Source organism: Frieseomelitta varia, unplaced genomic scaffold (assembly GCF_011392965.1).
Source record: "Frieseomelitta varia isolate USP_RPSP 00005682 unplaced genomic scaffold, Fvar_1.2 scaffold_190, whole genome shotgun sequence".
Classification (NCBI taxonomy): Eukaryota; Metazoa; Arthropoda; class Insecta; order Hymenoptera; family Apidae; genus Frieseomelitta; species Frieseomelitta varia.
In genome coordinates, this window is record NW_025109639.1 from 73,117 (window position 1) to 99,847 (window position 26,731).

Below are 26,731 nucleotides of genomic sequence, written 5' to 3' on the forward strand. Positions count from 1 at the left end.
TTCTCTGCCGTAGATTGCACGACGGTGGATTCACCGATCTGATCGACAGCCAAGACCCAATTCCACCAAAGTGGTACAAGTGGTTGGACGACGTTGCTCCAATCAACATTACGCCAGAAATGAAATTTGCAGGTAAAGAATAATCTGAAAGATGAGACATTTCCAAATAATGTACAGTTACTTTTATTGTCACTATTGATTTATTAATCCTTACTCGTCTTTCATTTTATTGGAACAGCTTAATTTGTTCCTTGGCGTCGAATTGATTGACAGTGGTGAAAAAAAATTAATACCTACGAAATGAAAAGATAAATAAATTTGCAAGTTCTTTTACAACAGTAAATAGACTAGATTTCTATTCAATTGTGTATGACTTACACTCAGGTATAAATATTCTATTTTACAAGAAAAATGTGTCAAATTTACGGAATATTTCGTAGGTTGAGTATTCTGAATTTGCACAATTATTATAATACTTCAATTTTTTCAGTTTAAGATCTATAACAGGAAACATAACAACGAAGAAGTGTAAAAATCTTTCATGTCTTTTCACAGGTCCAATATTAAAAAAATTTAACTACAATTTAACAGTACCTGAATTAGCACAAGTGAACCATGGTGGTCTGTAATAATTTAGAATTAAGTTACTTAATTTTTGAGACGTAACTTTTAAGACGCAAGTATCTCAGATTTTAAAAATGTAACAAATTTTGGTCATCTATGGGTCAACGATACTACCATTCAGGGATTAAAAATTCTTCTTCGTCCAAATTTTGTCAAACATACAGAATTTCATCTAATTATTTACTACAAATCATAATCAAATTTACAAAAGATATCGAAGATTAGAAAATCTGGTCAAAAATTTCTGTAATTAATAAATAATTAATAAGGCAAACTGGTTCTGATCTAGTAAATTACAATCTTTTTTTAGTGAAAATGGAGATATTATATTTTGAAATTTTATTCTGTATATAATGTAATATAAATGTATCTATATATTGTAGTATAAATGTATTTATATGTAATATAAATGTATCTGTATATATTCTGTATATAATGTAATATAAATGATAATATTATATTGTATATATTTATATCACAGACATAGAAGTACCAACAATGGACAGTGTGAGGAGTGAAACTCTGATTGGCTATTTATTAATCAACAACTCCGATATCCTTTGTGTCGGGCCGACTGGAAGTGGGAAAACTTTGACCATAAGTACGAAACTTTCGAGAAACATGCCCAAGAAGTTTATTTGCGACTTCATCACTTTCTCTGCCAGAACTACAGCAAATCAGACTCAGGTACAACAAGCTAAAATATATAACATAGAAATTCCAATGCAGGAAAGAAAGTTTAAGTAAAAGGATTTGTTGAATGAACAAATTATTTTAGTAAAATGAATAGAAAATAAGAAATGCAAGAAATATTTTAATTGGTTCACAAGGAAAATGTAACTCTGCAGACCTATTTATGCTGAAAAAGATAGTTCATTTCAAAAGTTAATTAATTTTTAAATATTAAAATAAACTAAAGACTTTCTTAATCCCCGCTTAAATACACGCAATTTAACATCAAAAAAATTCTATTATCCGAAAATTCCATTAACACTTTTGTCTTCCTATTAGTTCGGATACTGGAGATTCTACTGTAACAAGTTTTATTTTCATCCTCATGTTTTATAGCATTTGAAAAAAAATTACTCCATAAACATTTGTTCAGAAAAAAAACTCAACTTACGTTCAATTCAAGGAAAATATCTTTGATTTCAAGAATAAGATAAATAAGTAATAGATTAAAAATCAAAAGTGCAACGAAAATAAAATTTACATTGATCAAAAAGTCTCGTGATAATTGAAGCAGTTATAGCCACGATAGAATGAAAAAACTCGATCAACATTTGCTATGTGAGCTATAGAAAATGGAAAAATTTCAATGTTATTGTGAAAAAGGATTTGATCGACGAAAAGTTGGTGAAAAGGCGCAAAGACGTGTACGGGCCTCCACTACTTCGCAAGCAGATTATTTTCATCGACGATTTAAATATGCCAGCCCTGGATACGTACGGCGCTCAACCTCCTATCGAGCTGGTACGACAATTTATGGACTTCCAAGGTGATTCGTTCGAAATTTAATTTACTGCTTCCCCTACGATCCATAAAAATCCTCGTTCGTAACTAACAAACTACCGGAACGATATTCGTACTATTGAAATAAGCGAACTGTTATATTCGATTCTCACATGAATCGAAGATTGGTAGAATTTTATTTGATGTAAAGATAAAAAAAAGTGGACAGTTCGAAATAACGAATCGTTTCCTCCACTTTATCGTTTCTCGTGATCCGTGAATAATCTTTTATTTGAGTTCATTCATTGAAATGAAATAGCAAATGATTCCTGAGCAAATGATAGAACAGGAAACTGTTTGAAAGATCATTTATAGAAATAGAATTGCAAGACCAAATAAAAATTTATTTTATTTTTATTGCCAAATGATGAAACAATTTAGTCGCTTGTTGAAGCTAACTTTAGACTGTGAACAACTCAAATTTCGAGTTTCGAAATACCATCGCATCTAATAAGACGATACGTTACACAAATAATTATTTTTTAAATACGTTAAGTCAATTAATATCCACGATTGACGTGAATCATCCTAACAATGAAAAAACACGTGAAATACATTTCAGGATGGTACGACCGGAAGGAGATCGGTTCGTTCAGGCGGATAGTGGATGTAAATTTCGTCGGTGCGATGGGACCGCCTGGTGGTGGTAGAAATCCAATAACTGCCAGACTGTTGCGACATTTCCATTTCATTGCATTCCCGGAAATGGAGGACGACGCTAAGGTAATATCTAAACGACGCTTTCCAACCAATTAAAGGACTGAAACGTGAATGACAATTACGTAGAAAGCTGAAAATAATTTAGAAAGAAAACCAGCAACCGGGGAATAATATATCATCGTCTGATTCGAACGTGTCAAAAATCTCACGTCTCGACGTCCGATTATATTCCTTCCGTCCTGGCTGGTTTATAATTGTAAGATCGTCGATGTTAAATCTGATTTTGGAGTATCGGTTAATCGGGTTATTTCTTAATCAAAGATTTCTATAACTACCTATCGAATTGAGACAAATTGATTCTGGTCTGGCCGATTTTAGTTAGTTAGTTTTAGTACTTCTTGTAAACGTAATTTATTTTAAAGGGGAATAATACTACGGTTTGAATGTTTTATTTTGAACGTATTTACGTCACTATTGTATTTTATCGAAATACCGATGGAAAAATACAAAATTATTCGTAGTAAATAGTATTAGTTTTAAACCCAGATTTTAAACCGACGTGAGTCTATGAGAACTAATTAATAGTTTTCCAACGTAGCAGTCTTTAGATTTTGGCTTATAAACATAATTATAATAATATCGTTATATCATTAATAAGGATTATAAAAGAAATTAATTCTAAATCGCCATTTATGTAGAAATTGATAATTAATTATTAGTTGAGCCCGGTTTAGTCAATTTTAGTTCTTCTAAATATAATCATTAATCACCTACTTTTAATGAAAATTAAAATTTATTTTTAATGAGATGTAGATTCCTTCAAAAAATAATAGATCTATAAATAAAGAAATTATTGTATTCAGAAGATTGGGATAACAATGACGAGTTAATCATCGTGATATTAAAAAAATTTTAATTTCTTAAAATTTTCGTAAAATCGAATCCGCATAAAGATATGATGATGAATAAATATTAAACGAATACAAAGAAATCGAGTTTGATTTTGCGCTTGATCAATGAAATTCTCTTCAAAATGATAAATAAATGCTTTCAATGTATTAAATCCTTCATCATCATTTGACGATGATGTTCTCTTTGCAAACGCGTTGCTAATTAACGGAACATTCATGTTCATCAACGACCATCATTATATAATATATACATACGTCGTAATATTCTTTAACTTATAAAGTACGTATGTTTAAATATTGAAAAATGTAGCTATTTTAAATATCTTATATGTACAATGAGTCACGGAAATAGAACAAACTATATTACATAAAATATTTCCAGATTTTATTAACACTTTATTGAGACACGACTACATTGCCATGATTATATTAATTTAGAATTAATCTGAGAATATATGCAGGAGTTATACTTACTGTATACTTAAATATATATAATATTTATACAATAAATATATATAATATTTATATACTGTATACTTAAATATATTATATTTACTGTATACAATAAATATATATAATATTTAATACTAATTCAACGTAGAGTATGAATCACCATCTTAAACATATTAATGAGTGTTATCATTAATATCATGGCTTATTGATACAATAAATTACGATAACTGTTTAAATATTTTTATAATTTGTGCGAAATACATTAAATGTCTAGCATTAAGTGTCTTGTAATTTTGTAATTATGATAATTGTAATTCATTACAGTGTTAATACTCGAAATCGAAATATTTTATAAATGATACACATAATATATATGTATGTACGCAAATATTTTCCTGAACGTTTTTGTGTATTAAATACTTTACATTTGTACTATACGGTTAAAAATTTATTTAATATGATGTTCAGTATGGTATAGATAGATAGATATAAATGCCTATACTACAAAAAATTTATTTAATATGATGTTCAGTATAGTATAGATAGATAGATATAAATGCCTACACTACAAAAACTTTATTTAATATGATGTTCAGTATGGTATAGACAGATAGATACAGATGCCTATACTACAGGGATATTTTCTACGAGAATAGTATGTGTTGTTTCACGATGTTGCATGCTTGACACAAATAAGTGTATAGACTCCCCGAGTGGGTGGTAACGCGCCCTCGTCTTGACCTCGTTCGATCTGTTTAAAACCAAATGTGCCAAAGGGGAGGAACAGATTCCAGTGGGGGTCGATTATGGCCACTGGCTATAATTAACAAACTGGTGATCAAGATAAATTATGGGGGGAACGCTAGAACAATTTACGACGCCTAATTGCAGCGAGCACAACGGAAAGGACAAATAGAGGCAGGCATCGGGCGATGCTTTGTCTCTTTCACGAGCTACAATTATTCCTTGTGGGCGTGGATTGACGATTCGATGGAATAAAACCGGATAAACGTCGAGGAAAATGAACGCGACTCAGCTGGTGGAAGTTACCCGTCAGCCATCACCCTTAAGGGGTTACGTACACTCAGACGGGCGTGTTCAAAAATGGACTTCAACTTTTGTTGAACAACGCGAGATGAATAAACGTCTCTGACAACGAGTATAGATTTTTACAGTTTCGCAAAGCTTTAATTGCCATAAATGTCATGATTTAAACTCTTCTTAATTAGTGAAAATATCTACGGTATGGGGAAAAAGTTCGTAGAATGGGGAAGATCGAGGCAAGATAATAAAGACTCAATCACCTTTAAAATCTGTGCCATTCAGGTCCTTTTTGACAAGTTAATTAAATCCCTTCTCTTCATATTGTTAAAATCGAACTTTAATAAGTTACGTTTTTATTCGTCACTTTATAGTGGAACCTCTTTTGTCCGAAATACTATTTTTCAATTATCTTGTATATAATATTCGAATGTTGAATCATCCAACGAGATTACCTGCTACTAACTGGAAATTATTATTTATCGACAGACAGTTTAATAGTGTAACATTTGGATATTAACCTTTATTTGTAAAATAAATATTCGGATGAAAGTGATTATATTGTATATCACTGAACAAAGAATTATTTGCAAAGTTACTCTCTGCCCGGTTATTTTGCAAGTAAAAATAGGAAATTGGTAGAAGCGATTCGTTATTTCACAAATATTTTTTATCTTTATTTTAAATTAAAACGAAATTTTGTGTAAATTAAATGAAAAAGTATCATTGTCGACATTTTTATATTAGAGACACATCTTTGGGACGATTCTAAACGCCTGGCTGTCCGCGACGCCTCACTTCGGACACATGTTGGATACTTTTCTCAATACGACGTTGAATCTCTACACCATCATATGCCAAGAATTGTTACCGACACCTCACAAGTCTCATTATACTTTCAACCTTCGCGATCTCAGTAAAGTGTTTCAAGGAATGCTCATGATGGATCCAACAAAAATAGAGGTTTGTAAGGAGAGACAGACATGAGGCCTGTTCTCTTCCTAGTTCTTTCATATTCTTTTACACGAATATATTCTTTAACCTTTCGTCGATATGATGGCAAAAATTATAAAAATTATTTATTGCAATTTTAATTTTTTTTATTCATTCGTACATGTTGAACGTTACTTTGAAGAATTAAAAAAATTGAATATTAATCTTCTCTCTCTTAATATCAAATCGTGATTACAGTACAAATTACGGTATATTTAATTACAATTATTAATTTTAATCAATAATTTAGACTGCTATCGATGTTGTCGATATCGATTATGATATTACAATAGTAGCATTGAGAATAATATTAACATTAACAGCAAAGCTATTATATTCACGTACGTACGATTGTAATCACATTAATAATACACTGATCACTGTACTGTAATAATTCTAACAGAAGTGCTGCTGATAACAATTCATTATAACAGTATTAGTATAACAATAGTAATGCTGTAATGATCATGACGATAATATTTAAATTGCGAATGTTCATGCAAGTTTATATTTTTATGAACATGAACAAAGAAAATTTGGTTCGCTCATTTCATTTACAATATGATGACAGGTACATGTTTATTAATAACATGGATTTTCATATATTTTTACGTATACGCATTCTTGAATTTTTAGATTTCTCATAAATGCATAAATATTGGCAGTATATTGACAACAATAAGCCCGATAGACTAGACAGAGTTTCTAGATAGTTTCATTCCATTCGATTGTTGCTTTGCTAAATCTTTTCCAGCATCAAAAGAAATTGCTGCTACTCTGGTATCACGAGAACGTACGAGTATTCAGAGATCGTTTGGTGAATGATGAAGACCGAAAGTGGTTCGACAATCTCCTACGGGATATGATGAGCAAAGAATTCGAGTGCGATGCCAACGAAATTGTGGGTGATACGATGTTATTTTTTGGTGATTTTATTGGAATCAGCAAGGAGTACGAACAAATAATCAATGAGAAGAAAGCAAGTATTTTTATTCCTACGAAAAGTAAGAATTTAAGGATAACTAGGGCAGTAATATCTAAGATATAGATCATCCGATGTCGTTGCAATTCATTAATATCAAATCTAACACGAAGATCATTGATTAAAATCAAATATTAAAGTAATTCATTTATCAAACTTGATATTATGAACCTAATCCATTAATGTCAAATATGATGTGAAGCTAATCTATTAATATCAAATCTGATATCAAAATAATTTCGTTAACATCCATAACATGTACACATGTGTTCGTGAAAGTATTCGAACACGTATGTATTTGTGTATATTATACGTGTGTCGTGTAAAAGACTTTGAAATTTCATTATACACCGATTATACTGGTCAAAATAAATTTAAAAATATACAACTGTATAGTAATTGGAAATTATTTAATACAAGTTTATATTTCACGTCGATCACAAAAATATGTTTAAAATAGTCAAATATTCATTGCAGTATGTTAATAAGAAATATATTTGTATTTTATATTTATATTATAATATTTTATTTGTTATAAACGTACTTATTATATAAGCAGTCATTATTACTTATTACAATTAAATAAATATATTTGTAACTGTTGTCACTTCTTTATTATATTACTTGTGTTGCTTATATTATTAATTTATGTTATTTCGATCAAAATTTTACTCTTACTCTTTCATCTATCATCTTTCTTATTTCGTCCTGCTAAATAATTTGGTATCAATTTGGTATTCTCTGAGTAATTACAAGGTGAGAAAATTATTGAAATTTCCTTTCATCGTTCTAATGTAAAGTATCATTTCTGAGAATTCATTTTCATCTTTCTGCGAAGAAACTAGTCTTTCATATATTTCACATAAATGTATTATATTTATATTTATATTTATTTATTTTTTTATTGTATTTTTTTATATATATTTATATTTTCTTAACCGTTTACATTAATGTCTTTCATTACAAATTACCAATATTCTTGCAGATGGAATACGTACTGGAGGAATTCTTGGAAGATTATAATGCTTCGACAACGACCCCTATGAAGTTGGTACTTTTTCAGGACGCTATAGATCATATTTGTAGGATAAATCGAATCCTACGACAACCGCGAGGAAATGCTTTTCTCTTGGGAATGGGAGGATCAGGTGAAGTAGGAAAAGTGTTTGATATTACTTTCGGCGAGGTCTTTTTTCACTCTTTTCATTCTCCTTACTCGTAAGTTGTAATACAAGACAGATTTTTTTTCTTTATCTCTTTTCGTTTCTGCTGAATGAATGCACAAATTGTAAAGCTCAATAGAAATAATATTTTGGAGATTTCGAAGATTTTAGAATTCTTTTTTCTTCATCTCTTCATTTTCTGACGGAAGAAACACGCAAATTATAAAATAATAGATGACAATGTCAATGATATTGAAGAAGATTGTATGAAAGAATTTAAAAAAATTCTGTACAAGAGAATTTAAAAAAAATTTTAAAATAAATTATTTTTCTATTACATAAAATGCATGAAAACTTCTGAAGCATTGTTTTTAAAATGTTTCTAGACTTTTTATGAGTTCTAAGTTTTATAAATATTATGTAATCTTTTTGAAGAATCTCTACAGCATGAAAGTTCACAGAGCTTGATGTATTGAACGCTGATGCGTTTAATATTACTAAAGTTCCTAGCTTAATTTTTTAATTAGATTTTAATCTACTAGCTTAATGTTATAAATATCTCAAGAACAACGTCTCTTTATGTTATTACTGGTCTACTTTTATGAAGTTTTATGCAATTTTATATTTTTGTGATTAAAGAAATGAAACTTGTGCAATATTAAACGTGATATAAATATTATTTGTGGATTTTATACAAATTTATATTTTTAAGAATATAATTTAAATAGATAAAGTATTACATTGCACTATATTGTATTAACTAATATAGAATGCAATGTATTTTGAATATTTCATTTGTTTCTCCATACATGTGCATCGTATAAAATTTCTAATTTTATAATTTCTTGTTGCATAGAACTTCGTAATCCAAGTATGACAATAATAAAATATAAATATTATAATAAGTATTCTACTTTCAATATCTTTGAATACTGTGTGCACATTTACATCCTTGAATTTCTCGTAAATATCCCATAAAAATTCGTGATTTAATTATTACAATCTTAATTATCACGTTTAGGACGACAGAGTTTAACGAGACTGGCCTCGCACATACAGGATTACACTTGCTTTCAAATAGAACTGAGCAGCGCTTACACGATCAACGATTGGCGCGACGATATTAAACATTCGATGATGAAGGCCGGAGTGCAGAATCAACTCATGGTGTTTTTATTTTCTGACACACAGGTAACATCAATTTATTGAATTTCCTGTCGTATTGATCAAATATTTTATTGCGAAATCTGTATCAATAGATTATTCCAATTATCAATAGATAAAATAATATTCATTCAACACAGTATTACATTCAGTTTAAACCATAAAATTTTAGCTCGACTGAAATTACATACGTTTGACTGAATTTCATTGCGATTGAAAAATGAAGCCGGTGTGAGTATAAACCGCGGATTTTTGCAAATTGATTTATATTTTATTATCTACCATTTAAACAACAAGCTTATTTTTGTCATTAAAATGCGATAATAATAATTCTAAATTTATTTATTTGCGTGATATCATAATAATTTTAGTAGTAATTTAGTAGTAATTTAAGTAGTAATTTAGAAATACTTATATTGACAATAATAATCGTAATGTCATGTGTGTTTTGTATTTCTTGTAAAATCCAATCACATGTCTCTGATTTTTTTCTCTTTATTTCCATCTTATTAGAAATGTGAAACATAATATTACAGCCAGTATGAAACATTATTGATGTTCATTTAAATCAACAACTTCCCTCCTAATCGATAATGGAATCTAGTTTCGCATTGTTCGTTTCGGCAAATGTCAGAGCCGAAAGTCAAACACGAGACACGTATTTGGAATGACGGAAGAAAATATAATCGTCCACTTCCTACTTCTATTCTAAAAACAGGTTTTTTTTTTGTTAAAGAAAATTCTAGACTTGTGCAAAAAAAAAAACAAGTGGAATAAAATTCTTTTGTATGACGCTTCATTTTCGAAGAAATTCAGTAAAGTCATTATCAAGACAATTTTTAACACGACATTTTCAGAGTCTGTTTTCTTGAAAGTGAATCTTTAAATGAGAAGATGTGTAATTAAAAAATAGAAATAGAAATAAAAATATATAATTAAATAAAAACAACTGTTAAATATAAATTTCCAACGATCGATGTTTCTATTTTGCATCTCAGATAAAGGACGATTCGATGCTAGAGGATCTAAACAGCATTCTAAATAATGGTGACGTGCCAAACATTTACAAGGGGGATGAAATGGAAACAATTTTTCATTCGATGCGAGGTCACGTGCAAGAAGCTGGTCTACAGATTAATAGGAGCAATCTTTTTTCCGCCTACGTGAAGACAGTGCGTAACAACCTACACGTCGTTATTACTATGAGGTATAGGTCTCGTATTTTTAATGGAATACCTACAAAATCCCTGCTGGTTTCGTCGAAATTGAAGATTATAAAAAGAACGATGTCTAACATCGTCGCGCTCGTGCGATTATGTATTATAAGGGGAAATTGAGTGCAAAGTAACATATAATGAATATTCTTGCGGGCATACGACGTTAACGCCTTAAGAGCTCGCTAAATGAAAAACTACAGTGAGTGTAGAAAATAATTCGACAAATTTTCGATATTTTCAATGCCTATAACTTTGTAAACAAAATTTGCAAAACAAATTGTAAGTGATCATTGTGAAGAGGAGGCTTTCATATTTAAGACCATGATAGATTTAGTTGCGAAGATCTCTTAAAATTTGTTGCACAATTTTTTTTTTTTTTTACAAAAGGAAATATCGACAATTTTTTTATCAAGTGTGTGAAAACTTTCTAGAGTCATTACTGTACTATCATCTTCGGCGTTTTTCACTATACACCTAATCTCTTGTACATGCTTAATTATCAATAAAGTAAATCGATGACACGATCGTTTGACATTTGGCGCAAACTTACGAAAAAGTATAATCGATCGTTCGAAATCGTGAGTGAAAAATGCCAAGCTGATGTGATTTCGCAAAGTTCCGGGGGAAAAAAGGAAGAAAAATGTAATTTTAAATACGATAATTACGTAGTTATTTCAGACAATTTCAATAAGATAAAAATACAATCGACGTGTGTTTCTTTCATATTTCAATTCTCGTATAAAGCACAGGTCTTTGTTATCATTTGAATATTGCTGCATTGTACAAACGAAGAAATATGATTCGAAATGATTTGATGATCGCGGAATAAGTCGTGGAAATAGCGATTTATAACGTGAAACGAAATATTAGCTTCCAACGATCGTCTGTTAGGGACTGACAAACGATCTCATCCACGGTAATGTCACCTTTTTCCCGTTTATTTTTGCCATGAGGATCGTTAAATCGTACTTCCATTTCCACAGATATCTCAATCTCTGTTCTGTTAAAATATTTCTTATTTGTGAAGGAGAATTACTCTGATAGGAATTACTTACGAAAATCTGGTTTCAATTCGAATTTTAAACGATCCTATCGAAACTTATATATTCTTTTAATATTTTTCTTTTTTTTTCTGGAATTACATACACCTTCCAATTTTCGATATCCAATCGATTCTATTATTAATATAAAGGCAAGATGGTATAATAAAATCATACAGTGAAACGTGCAATGCTGAATTTTTACAATTTCCAAGAAAAAAAATACTCTCACTTTCCCACACTCTACGTAATGTAAAATGAGATAGAGATTTTAAGTTTTAAAATAAGACCAATCGTGAATCGTTGTAAAATTTTTTGTTTTTACAAAGCTATATCAGTTCAAATCATCGATTATTTTTCATCGTCATTGGTTCAAATACAACTATTCGTTGTGTATCGATCGTTTTATACAACGAGGGGATTGTCTTTGTGAGAATATTTTTTTTTTTTTATTCTTACATACGTTTCAACTTTTTTATTCTTACATATGTTTTGAGAAATGTTTATTTCTTACGTATAAAATAACAAATACATTGTATCAAATATATTTACGCCGATTGAAAATTTTTGTTTTGAACCAAAATTTTACTTTGATAAAACCGAAATTCTCGATTCTGTTTTCAGCCCGATCGGTGAAACGTTTCGCGCACGTATCAGACAATTTCCAGCGTTGGTAAACTGCTGTACAATTGATTGGTTTTGTCCGTGGCCAGAAGCTGCGCTTCAGGTTCGTGTTATACTTGTGCCATCTACTACTATAATATATGTTTATGAATAACGATATATTTTTCTGTACATTTTTATCTCTTCAAATACATATCTTCCCCTTGTATAATTTATATAGAGAAAAATATGAAATACGCGATAATGAAATTATATTAAATGCCGTTAATTATTTAAAAACTACATTTCAATTTGTAACATTTTAATAGATATTATAGTAATATTAATGTCTATTGATAAAATATAATAATGGAATATTTCTTCTCAATTTTTTTTTCTTTTTTGGCGTACAGTGTTAATTGCTGTTAAATAAAGTTTTTTATCAATTATCAATATTTTCTTTTTAGAGTGTCGCTATGAGATTCCTCGCCGACATACAAGACGAATCTATTACCAAAGACATATTGAAATCCATCGTGAGAATGTGCCAATATATGCATTCGAGTGTGATTGATGCAAGCGATCTCTTTCTTAAGGTAAATCGAAAAATTGGAGTGTATGTACGAGAGTGTGAAATATTACCGAGAGAAAAAAAATTGTAGAAATGATTCTATTCTATTATAAATAGTTGAATCGTGAACTTCTTTGGAATTTTTAATGTAATTTGAACGTGAAGACATCTAGGTGCTGCAAAGTCACAAGTCATAGTAATTTGTATTGAAAAAGTTATTTAATTTGACTTTGTATTTTATGTTTTTTCTTGAAGTTGAAATAGATAGTAAAGTTAAATAGAAGTAAAAATTCCAAAATTAAGTAATGTAAGACAAGTTTCTAATGTCCAATGATACCAGTTACGAATTCAAATCAACATTTATAAAATATGTACTACTTACGAATATTATTATTATATTTCTACTGATGTAGCATATTCGTCTTACAATTGTCCAGTCAAAATTAACGAGTATCTTCCAATATATGAACGAAACAGTGCTTCATGCTGTAATAATAACACGAAGGAGGGTTGCGAAATTCCTTTCTATTAAAATATATTATTCTAGGAATAATATAATTCAAAATTCTGACGTTAATTTACGTAACAGTAAATGTAAGCTGAATGTGCTAAAACGCACTTGGATCAAAAGGAAAATTATTTCCAGGAAAGAAATGAGTGACAATGAGAATTATGGAACGGTTAATTTTCTAACTTTTATTTAAAACAGAATTTCCTTTTTTATTACTGGCAACGAGACATTATGGTAATTGAGATACCATACAGCCTGTAAAAGAAATTTCTATCAGACCTCGAGTTTCTAGGAAATGAAATCTTGTTGAATAGGAATTCATTTTGTCACGGTATCTTACCTTTCTTCTTGTCGCTTTGAAACGGACGTGGCGTTTTATGCCATTTTTTTTTTTTTTTTCTTTTAAGACCATATTTAATTTCAAATTAAATTTTCTAATTAATTCATTGTATAATGTACAAGATATAGATCTAAGAGACGCAATAGATGATAGTAATGAGTTTGTTTTTCGTGCAGAGATAATATAATATTAATATAAATTTTTTAATATAATAGTTATTAAAATTTGTAATATAATATTAATATAAATTGACATAAATTTTTTAATGTCTCATTTATAGATGAACGTGGTCCAGGTATTTTCGCGCGAATTTACGATAAATAACTTTCAAATAAATTTATTTTCGTTTCAAATCGCCGCTTTAAACCGATATAGTGGTTGCTCGATATTTATAGTCCTTATAATTTATATGTTATTACATTGCTATTCCATCGAATTTTCTTAAATTTAAATTTTCATTTGAACGATCGATTCTGATAACGATGCAGTAATTCTTTCATTTATAGTAACATTTTTTAATTTTTACGAAAATTTTCCCAATGATCAAGAAAGAATTTCTCGTTTTATTGCGGCATGAAGATTTATTTTACAAAACACGGAAACAAATAACTAATTTTTTATAGAATAATATACGGAAGGATGCCTTTTGTTAAGTCATAAAAAAGAAAAAAAGAAAAAACAAAATGTTTTTCGCAGGAACTGAGTCGTCATAATTACGTTACGCCAACGTCGTATCTAGAACTGTTATCTGGTTACGGCAATCTCCTCGAAAAGAAGAAAACAGAGATACAAATGGCAGCATATCGTCTTTCTACTGGTACGTTACAGAGATTTCCAAGTTTCCCAATTTTACCTATTTAACAATAGATATTACCTACTTTAAAAAGTAACGACGAACATTTCGTAAAAGTACGTTTTACTCGGGACAATCTCCTCTACAAACCCCATTTAATGCAGAATGAGTCTTAATTAATTTTTAAGATCTTCATTCCATTTTATACAGAAATAGTATGAGGTATAACTTTACATAATTGATTCGCATAAAAAAAAAAAACGTAACATTCTTTGCCACTTTGACACTATTTTGTAAAACATTTATACCTCGCACCTCATTATCCAGAAATTAACTTGTTTAACGCAATTAAAGAAGCAGAAGTTCATTTCCACTGCTAAATATTATTATAACAAGTACTATATATTAGATATTTCGTATGTTTCTACAATTTACATATATTCTGCAGACTTTCACTATTTATATATAAATATATAAATTTCTCATAAATGCATCAAGATCCGCAGTTTACTTGTCACGATACGTTACAAACATCGTTTAACAATAACTTTTATAAATTTCATAGAAAATGATAAGTGTCCTTACATTTTTGAGCAACATCATCGAGACTCATCAAATCTTCTACCAAGATTATTCACGCGAGAATCGTTAAAAGCACCTTCCATCACGATAATACGACGATTGATTTGCTCTTGAAAAGAGCGGAGGTGACTCCAAAATTTCGAGGACCTTCGACTTTAAATTACTTCATTCGCACGAACGTTCGCAAAATTCTAATATGAAGAGTCTTCGAACCCGCGGATCACTCGCTGAATATAATATCTAGGGTTAAGGTTACGCCTTATACGATCCCCAAACTTGCGACGTTTCTTCAACTCTGTAAGTACCGACGAGAAAAAGTAATTCTTAACATGTGAACAAAACTGATAAATGATTTGATAAAGTTTGACAGGAAAAGTAACAAACTTAGTTTCGTATGATAATTAAAAAAATATTTTCAGCATATTAAATTAATTAGTGTCGTGACAAGTTTAAGACACAAAGAAAGCGTTTGAAATTCCCCTTTATATCGCCGTAACCTTTGGTTTTTGTGTCCTTGCTCTGAAATGTTCCGCTCAGAAAAGATTTTTTTTTTTTACTTACGAGAGAAATTAAAAATAGAGGAAAGAGAGAGGGAGAACGTCGAAGGACAATCAAGGAGTCAGTTTTCATGGGTCAGAGGTAAAGGACCCGAGGTGATAATTTTGATGGTGATAAATTAAGCAAAGCGTATCCAACGGAAGCGCTCGTGGCAACTTCAAGTTATCGATTTCTTCTACACAGGCTGGCCATAAATAATATCGCTGGCAGCATAGCTGGCAACAAAAACCACCTGCTAAATTTAGTGGAAATTTCCGAACACTGAAAATTAATCAGAGACGTAGACCAAGGTTATTTGCATCTTTTTCTTTGATTAACTCCATAGGTTCCATCATTGGGTTTCCATCATTCTTCGCGACTTGCTTCGTAATCACGATTTACTTCTTCATTCTTCCACGAATTAAATTTAATCTAGCTACTTAATTGGCTGATTTTTAATATAAATATTCTTAACTATCCAGTAATATTTATATTAAATTTCTAAAGTTTAACAGATTTTATTTTATATTTCACTATGTAACAAAATCTCTTGTTAAATGTCTTGAATTTTCGTTATCTAAGTCTAGTTGCTAAAGTATCGTGGTTACCAATATAAACACTTCGAAATTAGAATAAGTTTATTTTCATTTCTGCGATCGAGTAAATTTTCAACAATTTGTTCAGATATTAATATATTGTTAATATATAAGCCAATCATATTTTACTTTTTCATTGATTTCACGCTATTTTATTTAATTCTTTCGAAATTGAAATTTTCATTTCGGCGATCGATCCTCGTTAACAAAAAAATTATTCGTTAGTAATTCTTTCTTTTTTTTATAAAAATTTTTTCGCAATTATTTAAAAACAATATATACGCCACAGCGAACAGATTTTTTTATGCCCTTTGCTTTTGATGAAACTTCGTTTCAACGAATTTCATGCAATTAATGATTCCACCATCGCTCTCGACGCTTGCGGGAGATGCAACAGTTTACGACGAAAATGAAATAATTCACGCAATGGTAAAATACATTTTGTAAAATGCTTTCAGGCAACGTTAAAAATATACCGCTTCGATCTCGTTCGTTTCATTCTGTTCCATTCGCAGCTGTTATTTCATAAATTCACTTGCGTCAAAGAACTTAGAAATTAGATTTCATTAACACGCCAGGCTTCGTTGTGCAGTTCGAAAAATAGCTTTGCCAATTAGCATTATTTAATTTAATATTGCTATGGAAGCTTATCAGTTGAAAAAAAGAGAATCGATCGTTGAGTTGGTCCTCGCTTTGCCAATTATACTGAAACGCGATATCAGTAACAAATGAGAATTGAAATAAATATTTTTACGTAATTAAAGAAATTAATTAAATTAATTAAAAGATTCGTTAAATATCATATTTCGGACATTTTGAATATTTTTGTATGGTTGACGGTATAACCAGAGGATGACACACGATAACAAGGCATAAAATTGTAACGCGTGTATATACATACATACATTGTATGAATAAAATTAATTAATAAGTTTAATATATATATATATATATATATATAATTAATATACTATTTATATATTTATTTATATATATATTTAATACGTTTAATATATATTTAAGAATACACAAAATATATGAAATAAGAAACTATATATGTAAATATATGTATTATAAATTTCTGTTTGCCTGGCTATACATCTCTTTAACTGTGTCTTTCATTTAATTAACATGATAGTTCTCAAAGATCTGCAATCTAATTATTACTAGTGGAAACATTTCCTTGTTTTCAATTAATTAATTAATTCTTCCACCGTATTGTGGTGATTAATTGCAGTTACTTTTATACAGCACGAATTATGCGCGTGAATGATATAACTTAAGAAGTGCAACAAATGAATTTAAATTGAAATTAAGTAATACAGTCTGAAAGTTCTGCGGGACTTCCGCGAGCTAAGACATTTCATCAGAAATTCTATTAATTTCTCACAGGTCTGGATAAGCTCGCGAGCGCGGAAGTGGAGGTGAAAAATATGCAGCTATTACTCGCAGAGATGAAACCGAAGTTGGAGCAAGCGGCAAGAGCCACAGCTAGAATGATTGAAAAGATTACGCTTGATACCGTTAGTATCGTCAGTCATTATGGAAATGGGTCAGACAACGAGTCGGGAGTTTCCCTCTTGAAAATCAATTTCAAAAGAAATGCCTTTATCATCGGCGACTTTTAATAGCTATTAATTTTATTCTAATTGGTATGAACGATTGAATCACCTTAATTGCCTGTTCTTTTAAAATAGACTCTCGTGTAATAAATATTTAATTAATTCTAAATTATTGCAAATATATTGAACTCAACGAACCTTTTTAATTTAATTATTTAATATATACAAAATAGTTAATGTTAATTAGTATAAATAAAAAAGTAATATACTCAGTGGCGATTGAAGATGAATTTTACAGAGATACCTTACTTGACTAAGTTACATCTGTTTAATGTTAAAATATTAGAAGGATTGAAGTACGTGTATCACATTGAACAGTTTATATAAATTTTATGAAGTATCAGCTATTTATTAAAAATGAATATGGAACATGAGTGATATCAGATATATTTCTTATTTTAGAGTAAATTTAATACTTGACCACTTGACCTCAATTATTGTAATACGTAGAAAATTAATCTGAAATAATCATGGAAAAACAAAATGAAAATGTCAATCTTTGTAGTAAGTGTGCAATTATTTATGCACGATAATATCTGAGCAAAAAATTCAATTACATAGTTCAGCGGTATATAGTGAGAAACAAAAATCCTACAATTGAAATGCAGAAATAAGAAATGAAAGGAATGAATGAATTTAGTACATTTCAGGCAATTATTCTGTAGTCGCAGATAATGCTTAATGTTGGTTTTAAATTTAAAACAGAAGAAAAGAAGAGAAACATTTTTTATATTATTAAATATATTCAAACAGAATGATATTCGAACAATTTGAAACTCAAATTCAATGTAACTCAAAATGTTGTCTCTCTTTTTATTTCTATCTCAAATCAGTTGTACGAGTACTTTTATTTTTCATCGCAGATAGAAGCAGAGAAAACAAGAGCAGAGGCGAAAGAGCAAGAAGCAATAGCAGCGAGACTGAAGATAGAAAATCAAATGATCAGGGACGAAGCGGAAGAGGATTTGAGTGAGTTTCTGCATTATATTTCTCCTACTTTTTTTTTTTTGCTATACATGATTTGTTAGATTCTCTCACATTCGAGCTAACAGGGAGACTGAAGTGTTTAATTGTTAGAATTTTTGGATAATAGGACAATTACTTTTCTGATAGACTACATGTACTCAAATAGGAACCTCAAAAACAGAATTTTATATCTATTTTTTTTTTACTAATTATTTATGTTTGTACTAAACTGAAACGACAAGGAGGACTAAGATGACTTGAAGGATTAAGTATCAGTTTATGGAAACAAAATTTTGCATAAACGTAACATAAACACAATAGAATGTATAGCACTATAAGATGTCGCTTTAGCACAAACATAAATTGTTTAGCCTCGAGCATAATAAATATCGAATCGTGTGTACAGCATTATATTATTTTGTCGCATTTTCGACGGATCAATTACAAATTGTAGCCGCATGCACCAATGCACCATATCTGTAGATGCTGTAACACTGTCTGCATTGATTCACTAATGCGATACTATTATTTTGAACCACTGATCGATTTAATAATACTCTGTTTGTCACAGGTAAAGCTCGTCCGATGTTAATCGCCGCTGAAAAGAGCTTGAAAGCTTTAAACAGGAACGACATCACTGAGGTGAAAGCGATGAAGAGACCTCCAGTTGGCGTGCTTTTAGTCATCGAAACCATCTGTATTATAAATAATGTGAAGCCAATTAAGGTTTGTACGGGGACGATTCAATAATTATTTGTAATGTAATTATAAAATTTATCGTGATAGAACTCAATTTATATAGACCCTATTTACCTAAACCAAATTTTGGTCAATCCATCCAATTAAATGAACTCTTGCTGATTGAATCTGAATTCCTATTACATGAAACTCACTAGCAGAGCGGAAAATCAATGATTTTATTGTTATCATAATCAGTGAAAATTTTATTGTTATTCTATAGATTTTACAATGACAAATTACTTCTCAGTATAATCCTCTTGCGTGCCAATGCATCTGGCCCAAACTTTTTAATACCCTCAGAAAAATACAAAGCAAATCATGCTTTGCAACCAATTTTAAATTTATCGGTCCATTTATATATATCGGATTAAAAAAGAATCTGAAACTGTTCTTACTATGCTAAAGTTTCAGTCCCTCATACATATTTTTTCAAATTATAAAAACTGAATAACAGAGTGCTATTTCTTTTAATGAAAATATAAAATAATCGAGCTATTGTTGCTCTCGTGATAAACAAAAAAAAAGACTAAGCTATCTATGAAAAAGTATTACTGCATTGCTGATAAATAGTTATGCTGTCGCACAAAAGTTTTTAGGATAAATATTGTACTTGTTCTGAAACTCAGAAACTTAAATAATACATTATACAACAAAAAAAAAATCTACAAAATATTAATATAAGATCTATATATTATCAATTGCATTGTTATGTTTATTAATATAATAAACCGATTATTAATATATCATGTTAAATTGCGATAAATTGTGTATAAATTTGAATAATGCGAAATATATGATATACTGATGAATATTTGTTATTAAAAAAAAAATCCAATTCATTATACGCAAACATTGTAATCTCTTTCTTTGCTTCAGATAGTGAAGAATGCTGGAAGATTAGACGCAGAAGTGAAGCTGGATTACTGGACACCCGGTGTCCAGTTGCTCGCGGACCCAGGCCATTTTCTTTACACTATGGAGAACTACGACAAAGAGAGTATCACCGAAGAGATGATAAATAAACTGAAACCTTACATCGAAAACCCCGACTTTCAACCGTCAAAGGTATATACTTACAATTAGGATAGGCAAATATACGTTTCATGTAAACTGATAACATTAACTTTGATCGCTGGCGTCGCAGTGAGTTCATTTCGTTTTAAGTTTCTTCATTAAATGAAAACTTGCGATGTGATAAATATGTTACACCGGACGCGAAGAAATACGATCGGTTGTTACGTTCTCTTCTCCTCTTCCTCTTTTTCATAATTCTTTTATAAACTTACGCCCTTAAATAAACTTACTTTTTTTATGCGCAGTGTGTGACAGATTGAATTTACGATTAGAAACTGATATATATTATAGTTCCTTTTTCCAAAGCTAATTGATCATCTGAGTAAGTTCGCTTGTCAGCCCCATGGGATCCTATATTCATTCGTCCTTGATTTATGTTCCCTTCGAGATATCCTTGAAGAGCTCGTGAGCGTAGAATGGATCGTGAAACATTCAAAAGAAAAATTAGGGCGACATCCACATTACACAATGCCTACAAGGGATCGTGAAACATTCAAAAGACATGTAGATATTTTACAAAAATTAAAATAGCATATGAAATAACGATGTATGCTGTAATTGTATAAAGTATAAAAGATAAACCAGTTAGAAATTATTTATAATATATTAATAGTATTATAATATATAATGATTATATCATTGTATTGTATTATATATATAGTATATTATAAATTATAATATACAAAGTCAATTTTGTGTACAAATATAATATAATACATGTATGTATACATATATACAAGATTGTGATGTACATATGTAATATATGTATATTATAAACATATCAGAAACATAGTCAAAAATATAAATTCACTTTTGATCTCGAATTGAACTAAAGAATTATTTTTTCTGATCTTTTTAAGGAATCATATCATTCTCACTTTCGTTCGAGTTCCTCAAATGACTTGTTTTCCTATCCTATTAGATTATCTTTTAAGTTGCTAGTTTCTTGCATTTTAAACCAAAATTACTACTCCTTCTATCATATGCGTTCTGTGCATTTTTCCAATTTTAAATTTTCAAGAAAATCCGCCATCAAAAGTCCCCTTTGCATACCTCCTCGTAAAACTGATCGAATAAAATGAATTCTAGACGAAAATTTACGTCTTGACTGATTTACGGTGGTACTGAGAAAACTTATATAACTTAGGCGAACATTTTGTAACATAAAGATTTCTCTCTTTTCTTTTTTCTTTTTTTTTTTTTGAGACACGAAGTTTTCGTCAACAGAAAGAATTGCTATTAGGATCGCAAGAACATAAAGGATCAACCTGTTTCAGATCGAGTACGTATCAAAGGCGTGTCACTCACTGTGTCTGTGGGTTCACGCAATGTACAACTACTATTTCGTGAATCTAAAGGTGAAACCGAAGATGGAAGCACTGGCGAAAGCCGAAGAAGCACTAGTGGAAACGGAGAAAGCTCTAAATGCTGCGATACAAAGACTGAAGGAGGTGGAGGAAGGTATAGAACAGCTACAGAAACTGTTACAGGAAGAAGAGGATAGAAAAGCGGAACTCGAGAGGCAAAAGCAGCTTTGCGAGGATAGAATGGGAAGAGCCGTCAGGTTGATCGACGGTCTCGCTGGGGAACAGATACGTTGGACTTCCACCGTGGCTGAACTAAAGAAGTCCTTGAAAAACGCTGTCGGCGATATCCTTTTAGCTTCCGGTGAGGACATCTATTTCAGTAATTTTACTTGTTCGTTTTTTCACGCGTGTAGGAAAGTTCTTAATGCGTTACGTAGATTGAAATTGATCGCTTTCATATATATTTTCGGCAAATAAGATATCAATGTCAATTTGACCAGAAAGTACATGTCCGGATTCCTACAATATATTTTCTTCATTGTCATCATACAGATACATACAAAAATACAAATATATAAATACATACAAAAATGCGAAACTTTTCATAACATTTAGTAAGAGAAACAAAACTTTTCATAACATTTAGTAAGAGAAACTAAAGAAATTTCATATATTGTAATATAATATTATGGATTTTATAAAATTTAGTGAAGAAAATAATTTAATGTCCGGACTTCTCTTTTTCAATTATATTAATTTTCTGTATTTGCAAAAATATCCGTGCTCTTGTCGTATTTTCTAACGTGTAATTTATTGTACAGCGACTCGAAGATTTATCATAAAAGAAAACTTTTGTATGTTTTGTAAAAAGTTTTGAAAAACATACAATAATAAAAGAAGACTATTACAACCACTCTGTATTACATTGTACTAATAAAATTTGGAGCCAATTTAAAAATACAAGGTATTTATTGCAAATATTCAGTAAAAAATTAATATACAGCGTGAATATGATACAGATACGTAAAGATGATTTAAGATGAGTATTAGGACTTATTAATACAATGAATAATTAACTATTGAAGTATACTTTTGTAATGTGTGCGATACAAATACTTGTATCAACTGATCTTCGATGTAATATATCTACTAATGATGTTCACTCTAATATTTAATTGTAATTGCAGGTGCAATAGCCTATTTGACGCCATTTACGGACACATATCGAGAAACGCTTTTATCATCCTGGAAAAAAGTTCTTGGCGAGGGTGTACCACACACGCCGGGCAGCGATCCCGTATCAACTCTTGGTGATCAAGTGGAGATAAGAAAGTGGCAAATCGAGGGTTTACCCAGAGATATGTTGTCTGTCGAAAATGCTGTTCTCGCAATGCACTCGAAACGCTGGCCGCTTTTTATCGATCCACAAGCACAAGCAAATAAATGGATACGCTCTTTGGTAACTAACAATGATATCAAGTAATATCGATCGATAAACAGTAAGAAGAAATGGAATTACAGTTGCTCACGAAATTATTCGAATACTTATTGAAACTTTTTATAAATATATTATATTAATTGTATTAGAAAATAAAAATTTTAAAATTTAGTTAATATTGTAGCGAGATCTGGGTGTTATTGTTGATTGAATTTAAAACGAAAAAGTTAAAAGGTTAAAAGAAATTTAATATAAATATATATTTTATTATAAAATAAATTATAAAAGTATTAAAGTGAAGGGAAACTTTTATGAATATATTATGTGCATTATATAAAATGTTTTGATATTTTATTAATACTGTTTTAATAACACGATTATCATGATACGATGCAGTAATAAAGATCTAAAACTAAATACATAGAAATTACAAGATATATTTAATACAAACATATATTTCGCAGGGATTGTAAAAATATTTAAGCTATAATTCGTGATATCAACAAGCTTGAACATTCATCTTTAATACTTCAGACGATTATTCATGCTCCATGCTAATTTTTTACTAAATATACATTACAATGCAATAAATATCCTGTATCTTCTGTACACATTTTCAGATTTCATTGAAATTTTATCAATATACTTGTAATCATGATAATCGTCTCTCAAATTCTCCTATAATAAATGTTTGAACAGTTTCGTAAGCCACTGTACATCCTTTAATCAATCAAGATGATCTATATTTATTTGCACTGCCCGATAGTTTAACAACTTGATATATTGACAATTTTGTACAATAGTACTTCCACTACATAGTTTAACAAGGTCACTGTGTAATTCTTCAAATTTCTAACATCCTTATCAATATATATAGTCTAAAGATCGTTTAATGACTATTCTTCATGGGAAATTAGTACAAAGACAACGGCATATCAGTGGCAAAAATGACAGACAGAGAGCTCCTCCGCGTCCTCGAGTCGTGCGTCCGATTCGGAAGGGCTTGTCTTATCGAGAACATCGGACTCGAGTTGGAAGCTGGTCTGGATCCGATTCTCATGAGATCGTTATTTGAGCATGGTGGCCAATGGTGCGTTAAGATTGGGGAGAACTTCGTTCCCTACAACTCAGATTTTCGACTCTTCCTCACCACAAGACTTTCGAATCCTCACTACACGCCGGAAATATGCGTGAAAATACTGCTGGTCAATTTCGCGCTCACCGCCACGTAAGCTCTTGCTACAAGTCTGCATTTCCTTTTCAAATTATTTAATTAATTAAACACATATATTCAGGGTTCCTATTTATATTTTGCAAACACTTTACTTTATTAATAACATTAATATAATTTACTCTGTTGTTTATACTATCGAACAAGCCGTTATAAAGAACAAAAAGAGAAACATACAACATATAAAATATAAAAAGCACTTCACCTTGGATAGATTTTTTTATATTTTTCCATATTACGTGCATTCGTGCAATTGTGCAGTCTAAAATTTTCTACAAGATGCAATGAACGTGATACAAGCAAAAAATTAGAAAATATGAAAATATAATGACAACGTTAGAATTGAAATAAAAATCAATGAAAGTCGGTATAAAATTAACTGCAAAAATATGAACTGTAAAAAGAGGTTTCGAGGACCAGATGCTGTCGTTGGTTGCCATTCAAGAACGACCCGACCTTGAACAAGCGCGAAACGCTTTAATCATATCGAACGCCGAAATGAGAAGAGAACTGAAGGAAATAGAAGATAGAATTCTATATCGATTGTCAGTGTCTGAAGGTTCTGCCGTTGACGACATGGATCTTATCCTCACTTTGGAGGCGTCCAAGCTTAAAAGCGAGGAGATCAAGGTTCACTTTAATCGAATATTATTCTCATAAAAATTGTATAAAGTGTATATATATTTATTTATTTATTTATCGTTTATTACTACATTACTCTTGAGAAAAAGAAACAAAAGAAAGGGAAATTAGAAAGTAATTATAATTAAATATTACTGAAAAAGAATTTTTAAGGACATAAAGAAATGGCTTTCAAAAGTCATTTGAAAGCTTAAGTCATTCAAATAGCTTTCTTATGTTACTTTATATTATAAATATGATTTATGAAATTAATCCTCAGACGACTAAGTTAAATGCAGGCTCTACTCGGTCTTAAAGTAATTAATTTAATTTCTCTTTTATTAAGTAAAGAGAAATTGTATATACATCTATTAATACAAAATTGTATTACATTAATTAGTGATATTATATTAATTATTGCTTACGGATGTTTATTTTACATATTTATGTAGATAATTAAAAAAAATGGAAGCTAAGTGCAAAAAATTATATTATCTACTATTAAAATGTTATTATTACTGCTTTAAATATTATTATTTAAAGACCATTGTACTTAGTGTTTTGGATTCGACATTTTTCATATTTAAATCACAGTGCGTTTAAATCGAGAAAAAAAACCATGAGCAACAATGGAAAATCTTATGGAATTTTTTGCATTCGGGTAATATAAAGTATAAAAAAATAGGTACACACTTTAGTCATTCTGCGATCAAGAGAAATTCGTTTTATTCCAGAATGAAAGTGACAAAACTTTTCTTCAAAACAAATCACTCTTATTGTTAGAAAGAGAGACTCGAAAAAAAAGAAAACAGAATCTTTTCTGGTCATAAGTAAAACAAATTCACCTTTATAACGTGTAGGTGAAAATGAAAGAGGCTGAAATTACTCAAGCGGACATCGACATAACTAGGTCGCTATACATACCGGTCGCGATTCGTGCTCGTATCCTGTTCTTTTGTCTCTCCGACCTGCAATTTATCGACACGATGTATCAGTACTCGCTCGAGTGGTTCGTCGAGATATTCAACAACAGCATACTCGCGACAGAAAAAAGCGGTGAGAAACTGATCCTCCTCCGTTAATTATATCATTTTGTGGACAGCTGGTGCAACTCGACTTAATCCCTTGGCTAATTAACATGAATGCTCACGGTTCGAATGAACGATGCAAACAGAGATATCCTGAGTTTACAAATTACAAGGCAGGCATAAGAAAAATCGACACTTTTTCGGAAACGACATGTAGGAAAAAGAAAGAATTAGGCAAGGGATTGAAAGATTAGAGGTACACGATGACACTTTTGTGTGCAGATTAAGTATAATAGATTCAGTGCACGATTTGTCTAGAGCAAATTGTACTGCAATAAGGAGATAGCACCACTTTCGAATAATTTTGATAAAGCAACAAGAAAGCAAGCTATAAAAATTAACTATTATCT

General features: G+C 30.3%; 1 protein-coding gene across 1 annotated transcript in view; it reads left to right on the forward strand.

Annotated features, from left to right (window-relative positions):
• Positions 1 to 26,731, forward strand: part of LOC122539084 (dynein axonemal heavy chain 1-like) — a 110,833-nt gene that overhangs the window by 69,483 nt on the left and 14,619 nt on the right. Inside the window, 21 exon segments of the mRNA XM_043673695.1 lie at positions 14 to 132; positions 1,106 to 1,311; positions 1,960 to 2,122; positions 2,699 to 2,859; positions 5,949 to 6,164; positions 6,949 to 7,173; positions 8,162 to 8,324; positions 9,361 to 9,530; positions 10,502 to 10,710; positions 12,385 to 12,487; positions 12,831 to 12,959; positions 14,482 to 14,602; positions 17,686 to 17,816; positions 18,779 to 18,884; positions 19,453 to 19,607; positions 20,499 to 20,687; positions 21,974 to 22,364; positions 23,191 to 23,462; positions 24,359 to 24,669; positions 25,077 to 25,302; positions 26,154 to 26,349. Coding sequence (XP_043529630.1) covers positions 14 to 132; positions 1,106 to 1,311; positions 1,960 to 2,122; positions 2,699 to 2,859; positions 5,949 to 6,164; positions 6,949 to 7,173; positions 8,162 to 8,324; positions 9,361 to 9,530; positions 10,502 to 10,710; positions 12,385 to 12,487; positions 12,831 to 12,959; positions 14,482 to 14,602; positions 17,686 to 17,816; positions 18,779 to 18,884; positions 19,453 to 19,607; positions 20,499 to 20,687; positions 21,974 to 22,364; positions 23,191 to 23,462; positions 24,359 to 24,669; positions 25,077 to 25,302; positions 26,154 to 26,349 — 3,962 coding nt within the window.